Genomic DNA, 18,905 nt, shown 5'->3' with positions numbered 1-18,905 from the left:
TTAAGTGCAACAAACCTCGTCCAATTCGGTGCAGTGGTTACCGAGAAAAACGAATTCAGCTTTTACATGTATTTAGATAGGAGCACCCGAGCTAAAGCTTCCTCTTAAGCATCCTCCAAGTTTTCATGTTCTTGTAAAAAAAAAAAAAAGTTATGATATGCCCTAACAAACCTCATTTTTTCTGAAGAAACGAGTGGTTGCAGATGGTATACACCGTTCAGTTATGAGTACACTTTTGTGACCGTACAAAAAGACATTTCAACTACAGAAATCCTGTCAAAATATCTGAGCCATTGCAAAAAAAAGAAAAGACGTGAAGTTTTGGTGCAAAAAATTTTGCATACTGCTCGCAGCTCTAGGTACTACAAGTTTCTTGAAAATTTCACATCATCCCAGATTAATTAATAACCTGAATATCTATGCTGATAACTCTGAAGCACTTTCTTTCATGTGAATTTTTGCTTTTCATAGATTTTAGCAGCTTCACACTAGCCAAAAGAAGTCCCTCTTTCATCTTTCACTGAGACTTGCTTGTTGCCATTACTTGAAACACTGCAGGCCCCACACCAATGTCAAACATGGCTACCATTTTCTGACATATTCTTCACAAAAGTGATACTAAGATAAGGATAGCCTGTAATACGTTAAAGTTTGCCACCAAATTTGTCCTTTCTCCAAGAAAGAAACCTCTGCTCTCCAATATAAAGCCAATAACTGGATGCTGCATCACACTGTACAATACAGCAAATAATGCTTGCATTACAGAAGCACTCCAATGTCATTCCCATCAAAAACATTACAGTAGGCTCATAAACAGCTAGCAAATGCCCTATTTTTACTCAGCTCCTATATCAGGCATCAAAATTTTAAAAAAAAAGAAAAGAAATTATGAATTCTCTGCGCATTGTTAGGAAATTGCCACCATGCATTTTTCATTATAAATATAGCTTGAAAATTATTTCGTTACAGCCACTACATATTTTACTGCTAAACACTGCACTGATTCCAGGTAAACATGCAACACTTTCCTTCTTTTTGGTTCTATTACGTTTGAAGAAGCCCTTTTGAATATAGTACATCACACACCATCTGGTAAAGGGTTAAACAAATCTGAGAAGTTCATGTAACACATATCAAGCAGATAAGCAAGCAGATAAGGAAAGTAATTGACATTAAGAGAAGGAACATGCAGCTGGGACTGATTAAAGAATCATTAGGTGCAGATGTAATTTGGGGGGAGTAAATGGTGAGCTTTGGAAGTAACCTGCATACCACAAGTGGACCCGATCTCACCACTGTAACAATGATGACAATCACCAGGTGTACTTGGCCCCTCATCATCACAGGCTTCTGCTGCTCCCAACTTTGCAACGCCACAAAATATTTCACAGAATGGGCAGCGAAAAATTTCTTTAATTCACAAAAGTGTTGGCCAGATGCCAACACACATTCAAACAGCTTTGCAGTCTTCAGTATGCACATGCAGCAAGATAGCCCGTCAATTCCTCACATTTGGTTCAAACACACAAGCACTGGGTTGCCTTCAGCCACTGGTTCGAAGATATACATTTACATATATAATAAAAAAAAGAAAAAAGAAAACATGCTTCCTGAGTGCCGTGTCTCCGTCTTTGTGGGGCTGGCTTGAAAGCAGCCTTGCAGTACAAACACCATTGCATCCACCAGCACACAAATCTCGCCATTCAAACAGCAGTACGTATCAGCCCTGAGAAACGAGCGTTCCTGATGACCCGCACAACAAGCTCACTTAGTGCCCACCCTCTAGCCATGCAGGAAACAAAATTACGAATTACATCTTCCACGATTTTACAATGTCATCAGGCCACACTACTGCTCCACAGTGCTTTGTTCAGGAACTGAATGAAATGATAAATTCAAAAAATTTCGCTTAAGTAGTCCACGCACACTCAGCAGTGCCTTAGGCAAAGGGCTGCGTGGAGAAGCAATCTTCCAGAGACACGATTGAGTTTTGAACGTTAACAGCATGGCTTGTAATCGTACTGGTTGTGGCACGCAATGTGGATATTAGAAAACGCACACGGTTAAGAACCTTGCCCGGCTCTTGGCGACAAGCAGTTTGAGGACACGGAGAAAGTGGTTGCGAACGATTGAGAAGAGTACTTTACAAAGGTTACTTTTCAAATTTGAGAGAGCTACTTCAGTTCACGATGGCTTTTCAATCTCGCAGTGCACCACCGTGGCACTTTTGCTTTACAATGAAAAACCGAACTTCACGGAACACATTCTGCAGTGGTTTTTTTGTACAGCTCATGCAGGCTGAACACCTTGCTGCCAGTAAAATAGAAGTGCTAATCTATCAATTCAAGCTTGGCCATCACGATATGCCAAACTCACTCAAAGCTTCTCACCAGTGCCATGCACTGACTGTAATTAGTGAACAACCACTTCAGATAGATCGACAAGGCTTGGTACGTACAGCCACCATGCATTGCGATCTCAAATTTGTGCATCCTGGACTCGTGTTTTCATTGTAAAGCGACACATAGCAATGTGAATTAAGAAATGTTGTACTTTCTGGGTCCCATATTTTCAAATGCTTCCGTTCTTGCACGGTTTAATCGCTTTGCAATTAGCCTGAACCTCGGCCTTCCATTCTGTCTGCCAATGGTGAGCTCAGCACCAAGCTACGACCTGCCGAGGCAACAGTGAAAGCAAGAGTCATCCTCCCTCCATCCCACTATCGGAAGACTGCCGACTACCCATGGTGTGCTGGTGTAAGATGCTCCATACAGTACCACAGCACTTTAACAAGGGCACTTGCAATGTATTTTGGTGTTGGCAGTCAGCACGTTCAGTGAGTCAAGGCTCAGAAACAGCTTCAAACAGTGGCGATGGCAAGAACGAGTGACTCGGCACGTCCACACCGCCACAAGAGGCACTGTTGGCGAGGCACACAACTATGTACAACACGCACTATCCCAGGTGGTTGGGGAAGTACCCGGGCGGCAGCCATGAGCAGCCACATGCCGGAGTGACGACGCCCGGTCAGCTGGGCTGCTGCACCACCTGAAGCAGACGCCCGTCGGAAGTCAGGAGAAGAATGGGCGTCTGCATAGTGTTCGGCATCGTCGTCTGCAAAAGCACCGTTGCAGTGGCCTGTTGTGGCTCCTCAGCAGACTGTGCCTGTGCCATGGGAATAAGCTGACTGATCATGTCTTGTGACACAGCTGGCACCTCGGGCTGCTGTAGAACCACCTGCTGCGGTTTCGGTGGACTCTGCGGCACGACGAACACGAGCTGCTGCTGCGACCCATTGGAGCCTATGAGTTGTTGATGCTGTTGCGACGACACAAATGTGTCACCTCTTGCAGTGTGCACCGCACTTGACACAGTGCCCACCACACCGTCCATGCTGGAGCACACGTTGTTTGACGCAGCAGCTGTGTTACGGGACTTGAAGATCTTCCGTGGCGTCGTGATGGGTGCCAGCGGCGGAACCTCTTTGGTCTTGGTGGTCGTCGGCGAGCTTGAGTGCTTCCACCACGGGTACATGCGTTGGCGCGGGGGCAACGTCTCTCGCCGGTGATTCTGTACACACGCTGAGTAGGAAACGTTCGGCTGCACGGCGGACGACGTCACGGGGAACGTCTGCACCAGCGATGGCACCACGGAGAGTTCCATGGTGGACGTAGTCACAGGATTTGTTTGCACCAGGGATGATGCCATAGAGACATCTACGGCAGACGAAGTCACTGCCAGCGTCTGTACAAGCGATGGCACAGTAGGGATGTTCATGGTGGATGAGCTCACGGGCAACGTCTGCACAACCGACTGCACCATAGGAACGTTCTGCACAACCGGTGGTGCCATCTGAAGGCTTTGCACTACCGGCGAGGAAGCAGATATGTTTTGCATGCCTGACAGTGCACCAGTAAGAGCCTGCGCGGCTGGCGTCGCTGCCGGGAAGCCCTGCCCCACAGGTGGCGCTGTTGGAAGTGGTAGCGACTGGAGGTTGTTACCGAGGCTGGCCTCATCAAGGGTTGTGTACTCCACGTGCAACAGAATCTCCTGGCCACTGTTGTCCACTGCTGGCACCAGAACAGCCTTCTGCGAGGGGCGCTGCTCTTGGTCTTGCCTGCAGACATCCTCCATGACCACGTCGTTGGCCAGAGGCAAACTCTGGGCCTCCGCCACACCATCCTGTACTGCTGCTGCGCTGTGCGTCTCCTCTGGCATCACAACTTGCTCTTGTACGACCGCTGGCATCACGGCAGCAGGGGCCTGGACCGTCTGAGGTGTGGATGGACGGGCAGGCTCCGAAAAAGTCGTAATGCCTGCCTCAAGCAGTGAGCGCACCTTCGTTGGTCGTTTAAGCTGGTCAGATGACCTCTTGTGGTGGTCTGTAGGCCGCTTGGGCGGATCGGCCTGCATCCTCACGCTGGCAAACGGCCGTATCCACGTCGTCGAGCTTGGCGTCACAGTCGAAAGCAGTGCAGATGAAGAGTTCCTGGCCAGTATGTGTGGCACGGCCGCCTTTGCAGCTGGTTCTTTAGGCACCACTGGAATCGACCGCTGTGGAGGTGGAATAGAACTAACAGTTTGAGTGGAGGCCTGGCAGAAGGACACCCTGCTAGCTTGGCTAGAAGGCTGGGCAGCGGGCTGATCAGATGACTGGCTTGCGGCCACTTCCTCGTCCAAGTTTGTTAGCCCATTGGGCAGTGACAATGCAATCTTGCGCTTCCGCAGCACACGCCACCCGCTGTAGTCCTTGCCGTCTTCTTGCATTTCGGCCTCCTCCTGATCTTCAACATTGTCATTGTACTCCTCCTGGCTCATGCTTTCCTCGGAAGAAGAATCTTCGTCGAGGCACTCGTCCTTGTAGTGCATCGTCCAGGAGTCCACGGCATCCTGTAGGTACGAAAGAAGTCACAAACTCAGCCATTCGAACTTTCTCAGCTGTTCCTGCCTGGGATTCTTTAGCATGCACCTATGTGTATGTTCACAAGCATTTTTGCATTCTGCCCCCACTAAAATGTCATCATGGCTTTTTACGCAACTCGATAATCATTACATACACGTACACAACTCAAAAGTACGAACGTGCTTCAAAAACCGTAACCAGCTCAAAGGGCCCACGAGCTCACCTCGCCACCATGGGTTTCCTGGGTGTCCGGCTGATGCCACTCACGGTGGAGTCGGGTGCGCAGGGCCACGTCCGCCTGCTGGAATGCAGCCTCCTCAACCTCCCACTCGGAGAGCAGGACTCGCAGCTGCTCCAACAGAAGCCGCTCAGTGCTCTCCTCTGCCTTTTCTGCCTCTGCGGCTCCCTGCCAAGTAGGACGCCCGCATATGCGGTTTAGTTGGCAAGGCCACTGACAAGCACGAGCAGCACCAGAAAACGGCAAGCTACAGGGCGTTATGGCATAGAGGTGAGAAACATGCAACCCTTACTTTAAAAGCAAATGGATTTGTTTGGCTCTTTGGCTCGTTTTCATTGTCAGTGGTTGGCGGTCGGATTGTAACGACTGATACAAAGATTCTGATGCAAAAAGCATCTGCACACGCGGTGGTATTGAGTTGCAGGGTGCATTAGTCGCTGAACTGCTAAATGGCAACTAGTAGTGCAGCTGAGACGCACGTGCTTTTGACCTGTACTAACACAAAAGATGTGCTGGTTAACTGCTCCGTTCCCTATGGTAATACGCAATGAAACAACAAACGCTAACTAAACATCCTCACTGCAAGAAATATACAAATATAAGCACTTGGCTGTTCGCTTACAGTGGCAATCATCGTTGACAGCTTCTGCACACATTTTTATTCAGACAACCATTTATCTATAAAACCAGAGCTGTACTCGTCCTAGCTGGTAACACCAATATTGCCAACCATGAGCCATGCCTCGTCCAGGCTACAGCTTCTGCTTTACTGAGCATAGGGGAGCCGCATTTATCAACTCAATTCGCATCGTGCACTTTGAGTGTTGGAAATTGAATTTATTCCAGGACACATTTGATGACTCTTCCGTATCATGTGCTGAGATAATTACAATTGAACTGTTCACGTGTGCTGAGGGAAAGCCCCTCTTTTAGAGCGGATGTCTTCCCTTAATATTTTGTGCAAATACAGGAGATAAACTGCACATGTAATATCTTTAACGAATCAGGATATAATGCGCAATAATTTCCTGGAGTAAAAACAATAACAGTAAATTTGATGCACTTTTTTTAAAAAACAAACTTGGGAGGCTAAAAGAGTACTGAGAGATCGTTTTTAGGTTGTTGTAGAAACTCGACCACATTGTGACGGCAAAACAAATGCAAACTACACAATGATGTGCACAATAATGCCCAAATTCAGCAGTAGGTTGTGGGATGAGCGTATGTGCAACTCACTCACAGTGACCAAAGCAAAAGAAACCGCAGCTTCTTTTGCTTTGCTGTCTCAACGAGCAAGATCCACCCTTGGTGATATATTGTCCTGTAGTAGTGACGGTGAAGAAAGCAGCAAAACTGTGAACGACAAATCTAGCATTTTATGGGGCGAAGCTGTGCCCTCAAAAAACAGGCTACACTCAAAGAATGCTAGCGGCGAACACAGTCGGCAATCGTTGAAAAGCTTATCTGCCAGTAAAATGCGTTGGCTTTTACACATGAGTCATCGAAGGTTCCAGAGTTATTGCTGGTGCCCGCCTGTCTTCCAGAAAATTCTACACAATTCGCGTCACACATGCCATCAGATTACACAAGTTTCAGTGACACAGACGGCAGACAGAACCACTGATAACATTCAAGAAACTTCCAACACATGTGCGGACACGTCCTGCACTGATCGATAACATTTGTTAGATGGCGAAAAGCGCTCACCCGAAAAAGATAAAACAAGTACACGTGTCAATATATGCATTTTGGTAGGATGATTAGAGCCCGGGCATGTAGAGTTAAGGCCAACTGTAATGACGGCTAAATTGGTTATAATTGAGTACTGTATAAAGGGAAAATGAGACATCCACCTGTTCGTAGCAATTGCTACAAAGGAAACCCATACGGGTTCCTCGAAAGAAAAGCCTCATAGTTGAAGAAAAATTCGTCCTGGTCCGGGACTCGAACCCGAGACCACCGCCTTTCCGGGGCAGCCGCTCTACCATCTGAGTTAACCAGGCGGCTAGCAGATGGCAGGGCGAAGTCGAATTTGTCGACAACGACAATTTGTACATACCATCTTAGGATTGTTGGCAAAGCTTTAGGACTGTCAAATTTTTTATCCTAACTGACCACTTTAGATAACAGTTCAGCATACCACACGGGCATCTTCTTGTCAGCGGACAGCGATGAATCAGACATTAGAACATGGCCTCTGAGATGCTAAGTTCCCCGCAGGCTCTGCCTAATCTCAGAGGCTGTGGAGAGGAGCTGCACTGATTCTGGATTTTAGCGGCATTTCCAACAAGCCGTAATGGTAGCGTTTTTCCCATTTCCCCACAATAAAAGAAAACGCATTACTGCGAGCTCTTCGTGATGCAAGCACTCATATTTCAAGCACAAAAGTTCGCATGAAGGCTGCTCTGATCTATGCTATCCTGGTCCTCCTCTCGCGTGACCATTTTCTAAGTCTTGACATCACGGCACATACGCCTGCTAGGAAACAAAACCAGACTAGTTTCGTAGGAAAAGTATAACAGTGGGCTCTAGTTGAATGGAACCTCAAGAGATTAGGCAATGAGTTACACTTATCAGGAATTCCATTCACAGAGAAATTCAACTTCAGGGCACAGATGGTGCTCATTTAAAAGAAACAGATACTCTACTGCCAGCACCCGATAACAGCTGCAGCACATCTGATTACACAAAGCTTCTTCTTACAAAGTTCATATTTGCACACACCCGCGGGCTAGAGCTAGCAGGCCAAATAACAATTACCGAAGGATAATAGATAGTCATTTAATCATTTGCCATCTTAGTGAAGCAGACCACTGTTGAAGTCATCGATAAATATGATCTTCGCCTCCAGCTTCAGTGCACTTTGTGGGCTTTTATCTGTTTCCAATGGAAATACTAAGCAGTCACAGCTCACCTAGATCACAGACACACACAAAAAAAAAGGACAGCAGGAAAGGCCAGGATAGAGCCATAACAAATATAATAATATTTGGGGTTTTACGTGCCAAAACCACTTTCTGATTATGAGGCACGCCGTAGTGGAGGACTCCGGAAATTTTGACCACCTGTGGTTCTTTAACGTGCACCTAAATCTAAGCACACGGGTGTTTTCGCATTTCGCCCCCATCGAAATGCGGCCGCCGTAGCCGGGATTCAATCCCGCGACCTCGTGCTCAGCAGCCCAACACCATAGCCACTGAGCAACCACGGCGGGTGGAGCCATAACAAAGAACATCGCCAGACTAACTATAGCACCAACATAAACCACCAACATAAATTACACTGTTACAACAGCTACACAATATAAGTATCTAGGGGTTTTATTCACATCAAATCTTTCTTGGACAGACCATATCACGTCCATTTCAGCTAGTGCCTCCCAATCGTTGGGGTACTTGCGACGCAACTTAAGAAATGTTCCTTCAAATGTTCGCAAGCTAGCCTATCTAACTCTCGTTCGTCCCAAGCTCGAGTATGCATCTCCCATTTGGTCCCCTCACCAGAAATACCTAATTGAAACGCTAGAACGGATCCAGAATAGAGCAAGCCGCTTCATCATAAACGATTACAGCTACCAGTCTAGTGTTACACAAATAAAACTTAAACTTTCATTACAATCCTTGAGCACTCGTCGAGACATTGCCCTTTTAACACTGTTCCACAAATTCCCTCACTCCACTCGAACACCCGCATGCTTGAAACGACCCTACTCCACGTCACATAGGCTTCATAATCATTTCAGCTATGCCCGCCTTTACGGGTCTACAAAGGCATTCCATTGCTCTGCTCTTCCTCGTGCTATCAGAATATGGAATTCGCTCCCTGACAGCATTGCAAGCCAATCTAACTACGATTCATTTCGTGATGCCTTGACTGAATACATGACTCAAGATGTCTGTAAATCGCTTCGCAGATTTACAGACATCTTGAGACTAACAACTTCCTTTTTCCTAATCAGCATGGCTTTAGGAAGGGCCTCTCGTGCGATACACAATTATTTGAATTTACAACAGACCTACACACTAACTTAAATTATAACTTACAAATTGATTGCTTGTTCCTTGATTTTTCGAAGGCATTCGACCGTGTCGCACATTGTCGCCTAATATCAAAACTCTCCGCACTTAAATTAGACTGTCTGACCTTGTCATGGCTCCGAAATTTCCTGTCTAATCGTCAGCAGTTTACTATTGCAAATAACTACTCTTCCTCCGTAACAGACGTTTCTTCTGGTGTACCACAGGGTAGCGTTCTCGGTCCCTTGCTTTTTCTAATATTTATTAATGACTTACCTCAAAATTTGTCCTCCACCATCAGAATATTCGCCGACGACTGCATAATTTATCACCCAATTAAAAACTCACATGATCATCTCATTCTTCAGCAGGACCTTCAACAAATCAATAACTGGTGCAATAAATGGCTAATGACATTAAATACCACAAAATGCAAAGTAATGTCTTTTACCCGGAAGTCGGCAACCTCACAGTATCCCTACCATATTAACAATTACACTGTTACAACAGCTACACAATATAAGTATCTAGGGGTTTTATTCACATCAAATCTTTCTTGGACAGACCATATCACGTCCATTTCAGCTAGTGCCTCCCAATCGTTGGGGTACTTGCGACGCAACTTAAGAAATGTTCCTTCAAATGTTCGCAAGCTAGCCTATCTAACTCTCGTTCGTCCCGCTCGAGTATGCATCTCCCATTTGGTCCCCTCACCAGAAATACCTAATTGAAACGCTAGAACGGATCCAGAATAGAGCAAGCCGCTTCATCATAAACGATTACAGCTACCAGTCTAGTGTTACACAAACAAAACTTAAACTTTCATTACAATCCTTGAGCACTCGTCGAGACATTGCCCTTTTAACACTGTTCCACAAATTCCCTCACTCCACTCGAACACCCGCATGCTTGAAACGACCCTACTCCACGTCACATAGGCTTCATAATCATTTCAGCTATGCCCGCCTTTACGGGTCTACAAAGGCATTCCATTGCTCTGCTCTTCCTCGTGCTATCAGAATATGGAATTCGCTCCCTGACAGCATTGCAAGCCAATCTAACTACGATTCATTTCGTGATGCCTTGACTGAATACATGACTAACGAAAAGTGAAGTTTTACGTTTGTCGCACAATGCTTTCTATACTTGCACTATATTTACAGCTTATTTTCGCATTATTGCTGTTATGTCGCTATGTTTACCGTTTCGTTGGAATGTCGCGTCCGTAACTTTTCTTTCATTGTTTTTCATCATTACTGTTGTTATTAATTACACGACTTCACTGAAAACAATCTGTGTGATTTATTCCTTGTTATTATATTATGTTCTTTATGTTTCTTCTTTTCCCTAGTGAATCGTGATCTAAATAATTCTTTTTTCATCTCAGTTGTACTTTGGTTGTAGGTTGTAAACAGATACGGTTTATAGATGTCTTGTATTCAATGTATTTTCTATGTACTGCCCCCCTTACTCAATGCCTCACTTTGAGGCCTGTAAGGTATTTTTAAATAAATAAATAAATAATCCACTTTGGCGAAAATGTGACCAACTGATGAGAAAACCCAAAAAGGGAAAGCCCAAACAGTGACGCTTGTGATTCACCACTTGCGGGGATGCGCGACTCTCGCGCGTCCCCTGATGTTTTTCCCGCATAGCGCGTCTCCTGTTATCCGGCTTCGCCGCGTGGCCTGCGTGATGCCCACGGCGGTCGATGTGGTTGAAGCGCAGTGCGGGAGAGGGCACGATTGTTGCGCTGCTAACGCCGCCGACAGGCGGGGTTACTTGGGCGCCGGGAGACAAGGCACTTCCTCTTTCCCGGCGGGTCGGAGAACAGCATGGACGTCCCGCGTGCGCGCCGACCCATGCTTCTGCGAGACCGCCTCGCGTGGCCGGCTTCGAACGCGCCACCGTTGGCGTGACCGTACACGCGAACGAACAGGCGTTGGGATCCAGCATGGGGCGAACATATTCGCTCGCTATACAGTCGCGGTGAGCCCGACTTCTAGATTTGCCACGCACCCATCGGCATGTTTTGCGGATAGCAACTCGGCTAGCAGCCATTGATCTATGAAAGGTGCAATAAATGCCCTTGTGATTGTTTGCACTACTGTGTTGTCCTTCCTTTGTCCCAAGAGCACGGGAGGAGAACCCCACATCTGGGGCCCCACGTTGGGCGCTATTTCCTACTATTACTGAGAAGGCGTCCCTCTGCGAGTGTTCGCTATTGCTAATAGCAATAAACGTTATTACCATTGACACCGCTGGTTGCCTTATTCGTTCGAACCCGGCGTAGCAGCGATTCCCACGCTACGGGTTGGGAGTACCACGAAGCGACTGCGTGGGGCTAGATCCGGAGCTCGCCTTCAGCCCTAGCCGCACGCAGAGTGGAACCCCCACACACTCCGAGATTGGCCACTGAGGTTGGCCACTGAGGTTGACCACTGAGGTTGGCCCCTCAGTTTCGTTTTCGGTAATATTTCTAGATTCGTTTAAGCAGAGTTGGAAAAAAAAGTGGTTCTGTTTAACAACTTCTTTTTTGCATTGCCCTAATACAAAACCAGCCAAACATGAGGCTGTTGTTCCACTTTAATGGCAAATTCAATCAATCAACTTACATTTACGAAAATTCTATTGTACAGTACATTATTTATGGAGCTCTGAGGCTTGCCAATATTTTTTCTTTACGATTTCAGGGTACAAGAAAAAAAAAACATTGAAATAAACATATGAAAAGTCGAAAATGGTGTCAATACTCTCTTCAGGAGTTAGACATGGCGTCGCATGCACGCCAAACATACTTTTCTGGTAGCTGGCCTCTTGTCTTCAGCATTGCTGTTGCTGCTGCTGCTGTTGTTGTTGCTGTTCTCCGAGAGGGAGGTGATGAGGCCCCGCAAGTCAGCCACGCTGGTCGCCACAGTTTCGAAATCGGGCGGTGGTTTCTCCTCCTTCACATCATCTGCTTCAACCTTTGATGTCGGGGTTGCCTCCGTGAACGCTTGTTCTGCCTCCGCGGGTGGTGGCTCCACCTCCGTGGACTCTGGCTTGACCTCTGCAGGCTCGGTCTCCGCAGGCTTCGCCTCGGCATCTGGCTCGGCTGTCTTATCCTCTTCCTCCTCGCACTCTTCCTTTGCTGCCGCTGCCGAAGATTTTGTCTGCAATGAAGAGCATAGTTGTTGGAAATTCAATCCTGGCAATAAATGCTAAGGTGCACCTAAAATGGGTGTATAACATAACATTCAAAAACCAAATCAGCTCAGAAATGTTTGCCCCGTGTAAAGGGCACACGCATGCTCGATAGGGTGGTTGTTTGCTTCCCGCCCACCTCATCACAATCCTTGTCGCCTAGATGGGACTACGTCAGACCCTTGGTTTCATGGTTGCAGTATTTCTATGCAAGGGGACGGCAATTTCAAGGCAGACCAAAATGCCTCTGTTTTTGCATTCAAATACGATATAAACCCGACAGGTGCAGATGGGTTACGTCAAAAAGTAGAAGTGCTCACCTTTCTGTGTCTGGAGGATCTCCTGGAACTACTCCGCTGTTGCCGGCCTTTCTTCTTGGACTGCAAACAGGGAGGCCACGGATCAGACACTCTGCGCAGGCAGTGGGCTCGTGAGGGCTCACTTTGCAGCAGAAAGTTCGTTGGTAAGGGTAGGAAGCCCTTATACTGTGAGACACAGACACATATGCCAAGGTTTTTAAATGACAACACGCTCAGGGACTACTGTGGTGATCATCTTGGGCTCGGTAGTTCAAAAAGCTTTTTGGAGTTGCTTTGTATTTCTCTGTGCTTCCTGTCACAATTAAGATGGCTTAATTTGCTAACAATGGCCCCGGTCACAGTGCATCCGGAAGCCAAAAAAGAAAAACAAAAGGACAAAAAGGAAGCTGCGCTGACAGCTGCACTGTGTGTCTTGCACCTTTAAAAGTACACCCTGCAGCTTTCTCGCTTTCCCTGGCTCATTTAGAGTGCTGCTCCACGGTTCGTTCGACTTGTAACCAAATTGAGCAGGGAGAGCATCAGGTCGCAATAAGTGGGGCGGCTCTCTCATAGACTCCTCGCAAGACATTCCAGGGTGTCTACCAAGTTGACGTTTCCAAATTCCCTGAATTTTCCAGGTTTTTCTTGAGTGCCTTTGCAAAATTACCTGAGTGACACAGAACTTCGTTTTATGTGAAGATGGGCTGATACCATGCCACCCTATGGCATCACTCTCTAGGAAGCATGTTAAAATATAAAAAAGTGACTTAATCCATTTTGAATAGTAAGGAGCAGTGTTTATTTTATTCAAAAAGAAAAGAGAAGGGAGGGGTTAGTAAACTGCACAGCGAAAAAAATATCTTCAAAACGGTAAAACCCATAGTCAAAAATTCCCAAATACGAATAAAAAGGAGATGCATACAGAAGCAAATATTTTCGAAGATGCGCTACTTCAATAAACTGATAGCAAGCTCACTGGTGTCAGACCCGAACTTTGTCACAAGTGAGATTCTTTTTCAACAGCTGGTAACCACAACTGTCCTGACATACTCTCAGCCTGCGCACAACGCCTCAGTGTTGCGTTTCACTGCTTTGAAGAGTTTATTCTGATTTGTATTAAGGACACTTGCATCTCAGCATCAGCCAACACTGTTTTTTGAGCTCAAGCTCCTTTAAAGAAGCAGTGGCACGCTTCCTTTCGTATTCATTCCTCAATGCATAGGTACTTTTTGTTCTCGTCCTCTTTCCACCGCGTGTTCGCCCCACAAACCATTTGAAGCATCCTCTTTGTCAGTTGTACAGCCATCGTCCGATTTTTCAGACTCCCTGGGGGCAACGAAATCGTCCAAAAAATCAGGTAGTCAGAAAAAATGAGTGCCTGTCTTTTACTGCCCTTAAAGGCTAAACTCGCCGCAGGCACATCCGAAAGAGCTCTGAAGGCCTGCCAGTACACTTATTAAGCATATTGGTGCTCGTACTGTGACAGTAGATGGCGAGTGCATGCATGTATTAATGAAGGAATACATACTGTGTTCAGTGACAATTGCCCCTTCTTACGCTTGTTATGCTTCACCGCAATACTTTTGCATCTGCTTCACGGCGAAACATTTCTGTACAGAGGCGAAGCTGACTTTCTGGAACCGGCATTATGCAACGCACCGTGCTTTCCAAGCTTCGAAGCCAATCGCGAGGACCACAAAGGCTGAGTCGGTGCCATAGCTGACAGCGGCGAATTATTTAAATGAAAAATACACAGCATCAAACGGCAAGAAGTTTAATAGCGAACGTCGAAGCAGCTAAGTCTAGCGTTGCTGCGGTGGTGGCTACGGCTGTCAGCGGATCTGTGTGCGATAGCGCCGGTTCGAGGCGGCGAGGCAATCAAAATGGCGGCGGTGGTGGATTTGATTAATGCCATTTTGGACCTGCGGTCTCGGCAAAAATTCTGGAAAATCGGACGGCGAAGAGTTCTCGCATCCGAAGTTTCAGGCATTCTTATACCTAGGCTCCATGGGGTATGTGGTGGTGCCGCGAAGCCGATCGAATTATCGGGCGTCCAGAAAGTCGGTCGTTGACTGTACACTGGCAACTCCTCAACTCGACGACAGGGCATCAAAGACGATTTGTTATGATTCCTCTCTGTTACTCGAGACAGCATTTAAAAAAGTAAATTATGGGGTTTTACGTGCCAAAACCACTTTCTGATTATGAGGCACACCGTAGAGGACTCCAGAAAATTCGACCACCTGGGGTTCTTTGATGTGCACTTAAATTTAAGTACTTAAGTACTTAAGTATTTAAGTACTCGCATTTCACCCCCATCAAAATGCGGCCGCCGTGGCCGGGATTCGATCCTGCGACCTCGTGCTCAACATGCCCAACACCATAGCCACTGAGCAACCGTGGCAGGTTCGAGCCAGCATTACCGTGACCATCGTTCCCTTTCAATAAAATTACAAATTTTCCCTGATAGAAGCACAAATTCCCGGAGTTTTCCCTGAGTATTTCCAGACTATTAAAAATCCCTGATAATTCCCGGTTTTCCCGGTTGGTAGACACCCTGCATTCTGGGCATTGAGAAACTGTTTGTGCAAGCCACAAGTTTGCTCTAGATGGGGTCATTACATGTGGGCTCTCAACTGTATAAGTAAAACAAAGAGCAGTGCAGACAAGTTCCAGACACAACAAAAGCCCAGCCATGTACCTTATGTGAGGTTTTGGGTGTTGGTGGCGGCGGAGGGCTGGGCTCCCTTTCCGGCGTCGGAGGCGGCTGCGGTAGCTGCATGCGGTACAACCTGGGCTCCGCCAGGCACGGGAAGTGCAGGTAGCGGCGCCCGACCCGGTCCTCACCCAGGCACGCCTCGCGCAGGCTGTCAGCTTCCTGCTCCGCCATCCACTCTTGGACGCGCCGATGCTGGCCCTACACCACCACACGGGTTCACTTATCATCTGGGACGCATGGAACACACTTGGGTCACAATTTCATGCCGAGTTGTCGAATACAAATCCAACGATGCAGTTGTTCGACTACCAGAAAGATGGCTGGTGGTAGTCTCTGGCACGATGTATTGTTGAACTGTGCACTCCGCTAAATGTTTGATTGCCTGGCTCGGAAAGATTAGTTTGCCCTTGCCCAGAAAGCTTCGCATCCTGTAGTGCCGAAGGAACTAGGTAATTAATGCTATACCGCTTGAGTGACTGACTGATTCAATCATTCATTCATTATTTTGTTGGGTTCAATGTCCCAAAGCCACACTGGGGCTATGGGATGTGTCACAGTGGAGCACTCCGAATCGATTTTGACCACCTGCGATTCTTAATGTGAACCTAAATCCAACTACACAAGCCTTTTTGCCTTTCATCTCCACTGGCACACTGCTAAGGGTACAAAAGAAACATTCAGAGCTGTATCATCATCTCAAGCCATTAGTGACCTGCGCAACTTCGCATGCTATGAAATACAATGACACTAGCCTTCCTTTCAATTGTGCATGCTTCATGTGACATCTGTTCCTGAACAGCTAACTGATCTTATACTTACTAGTACTGCAGAGGATATGACTCCTACATTGCAGCTGTAAAATCTTGACTTTTTCTATGACTTTGGGGGCACAGCTGTTCTGCATTGCTTTTATCAAAAGGTGACATTAGCTGCACACAGTTATTCGTGAGGATTATTTTTCTTGTTCCTTTTGTAAGGGTCAGGGCAAACTAGACAGACGAAGGTGTTTGAAGCGTAACAAAAGAGAGTGCCGTGCTACAGTCAGGGCAATGACAATTTTTCCTTGTCATGATCCTTCCTTCACTTTGCAGCAGGCCTCAGCAGAATTCATTTGCATTAGTTAGTGTCCCTGCACTTTGAGGTGTCAATTAACCTTTTCCATACCACACAAAATGATGAAATGTTTACAGAATTTTCCAGGGTACTTCTGAAACATGGTTTCATGACTTCTACACTCGTCATCGGCCAAATTAGTACAGGTTCCAGCGATGAATATACTCATCAGTGGTGGCAAAAGGGTTCATTCGGCCTTGCTCCGTGAACTGCTAGCCTTGTGGTTAGCTCTGATAGCAGAGCGACCATTACAGAAAGGCGTTGGTCCCGAATTCGATTCCCAGACCAGAATGAAGTTTTCTTCAACTACGAAGCTTAAACCCGCATGGGGTTTCCTTTGTAGTGCTTTGCTACTTTCAGGTAGATTACTATTTCTCCTTTGCATTTTAGAAGGACTGTTTTGGGGGTGAAGGTTGCATGCTGGAGTGGGTTATATGTGGGCAAAAGGAAAAACACTGAGAAGAGATAAGCCGTCGCCAAGAATTTTGCTGGCAGAAAGTAAACAGATTCGTGGTATGGAAAGGCAGGTGTGCAAAACACGGACACAAAAAGAATGAGGACAACAGAAACATTGATTCACTGTTGCTGCTGCAAGTGTGCTTAGAAATTTATGAGTAGTAAAGTTCCAATCGAGCACTGAAATGAAGAAGTGTGCCTCTTATAGTTGAAGCATGGCACATCAACAATAGTGGTAGCACGTAGATAAGCGAGCTCTCGATTATCTAGCATAATGAGGATTTGTCATGCCTAAACCATTATCTTGTGCCAGTTCCCACACGTCTACAATTGATGAGCTGGCACTGCCTTCTCTTAAGCATGCGTTCATAATTTTTGCATCTTCCTTCTTTCACACCACTGTGCGACCTTTCATTTGATTGTATATGCATAGCCTCTAGTATACAGTCAATTTTCAATTTTTGACTCCTTAAGGGCCGCGAAAGTGGCCGAAAAATCGGGCAGTCCGAAGAAATGAATGCGTGCCTTTTACTTCCCCCAAAAGCGCAAATAGCCATGGGCACATATGAAACAGCTCCGAAAGCCTGCAAGCGCACTTATTAGGCGTGTCGCTGCTTGTACTGTGACATGAGATGGCGGGTGCACGCGTGTGTAATTAAAGGATGCATACTGTGTTCTGCGACATTGGCCCGCCCCTTTCCACTCTTGGTGTGCTCCACCGCACTACACTGTGCATGCTTGCACACGTAACAACGCCATATCGAGGTGAAGCTGACTTTCGGGAAATGGCATTATGTCACGCCTGACCCTTGCCATACTTTTCGCACTTTGAAGCCATCGGAGAGGAGAACAAACACGGAGTTGGTGCCATTGCTATCATCATGGAATGAAAAACACAGCACCAACTATCAGGAAGCCTGGTATTGAATGTTGAAACAACTAGGCTTAAGCGTTGCCAAGTTGGCTATGGCTGGCTAGCGGATCATTGTGCGAGATAAAATAGCGCCTGTGGTGCCTTGAATTGTTGTTATTTTGGACCAGCAGTCATGGCAAAAAGTTCAGAAAATCAGACGGCGAAGGATTTCAGTAGTCAAAATTTCTGATGCCCTTATATGTTGGCTCCATGGGGTATGTGACAGTGCCGCAAAGGCATCCGAATTATCGGCCCCCAGCAAAATAGGTTGTTGACTGTATTTACAATGCCGATCAGTCACTCTGCAATGCATGGGAGTGAGTGGTGCACTGCAGTGGCTCCATGTTCCCAGTCATATCGTAATACCCGATGTTGCTAGAGCATTCACAACTTTTGCCAGGTGCTACTGCTGCTCCATGCCCACCTCTTTGCTTCCACATGACACCCAGTGAAAAAAAAGTTGAGGCAATGTTAAACACGACCCGTAAACAGTGACCAACTACTTGCACAGTGGAGCCTTCCAAGCGACTCTGCTTGGAAGGCTCACTGGGCTGGCACTGAACAAATACAGAAAGCTGAAATCCGCGTTTGGCACGCTGGCCTTCGCATACCATGAACTGCTACCGATTTGCTCATTTCTGTCATTCCAACTGTTACAGGTTAAGAAATGTGTTTATTAGAAAATGGCCAGCCGAGGAGGCTGGCCAAATCAAGCCATCAGCATTGTGCTCAGTGCTATTTCATATAGGCAGGCCAACCGCACGCACCCCAGTGGTTCTGCAGAAGCTGCATCACGTGTGATCACCACACTAAGTAAGCAGATTTTCTGCCCCACCTCATGCCCCGCAATACAGCAATGGGAGCAGATAAAACGTGGAAGCTCACCAGCTTGTGGTCGCAGAGGGCCTTGAGCAGCCACACCCTCTGCAGCAGGCCCAGCTCATGGAAGTCCTTGCTCTCCATGGGGTCCGTCTCACCTACACGACACAGTCCTTTCATTAACCCCCACTTGGGATGAAAAAAACAATGGCAGCCAGGCAAAACCACGCGGTTCCATTTCGACAG

General features: G+C 46.8%; 1 protein-coding gene across 1 annotated transcript in view; it reads right to left on the bottom strand.

Moving 5' to 3' along the window:
• Positions 1 to 1,393: 1,393 nt before the first annotated feature.
• The window catches only part of LOC139049581 (uncharacterized), a 37,399-nt gene continuing 19,887 nt past the window's right edge, over positions 1,394 to 18,905 (bottom strand). The window contains exons 7-12 of the mRNA XM_070525138.1: positions 18,726 to 18,817; positions 15,341 to 15,556; positions 12,661 to 12,720; positions 11,956 to 12,309; positions 5,127 to 5,309; positions 1,394 to 4,890 (exon numbers count right to left, since the gene is read on the bottom strand). Of these exons, the coding sequence (XP_070381239.1) occupies positions 3,028 to 4,890; positions 5,127 to 5,309; positions 11,956 to 12,309; positions 12,661 to 12,720; positions 15,341 to 15,556; positions 18,726 to 18,817 (2,768 nt within the window). The 3' untranslated portion in view covers positions 1,394 to 3,027. The remainder of the gene's footprint in view (positions 4,891 to 5,126; positions 5,310 to 11,955; positions 12,310 to 12,660; positions 12,721 to 15,340; positions 15,557 to 18,725; positions 18,818 to 18,905) is intronic.

This window comes from Dermacentor albipictus, chromosome 9 (assembly GCF_038994185.2).
Source record: "Dermacentor albipictus isolate Rhodes 1998 colony chromosome 9, USDA_Dalb.pri_finalv2, whole genome shotgun sequence".
Classification (NCBI taxonomy): domain Eukaryota; kingdom Metazoa; phylum Arthropoda; class Arachnida; order Ixodida; family Ixodidae; genus Dermacentor; species Dermacentor albipictus.
This window is presented reverse-complemented; position numbering and strand designations above follow the sequence as displayed.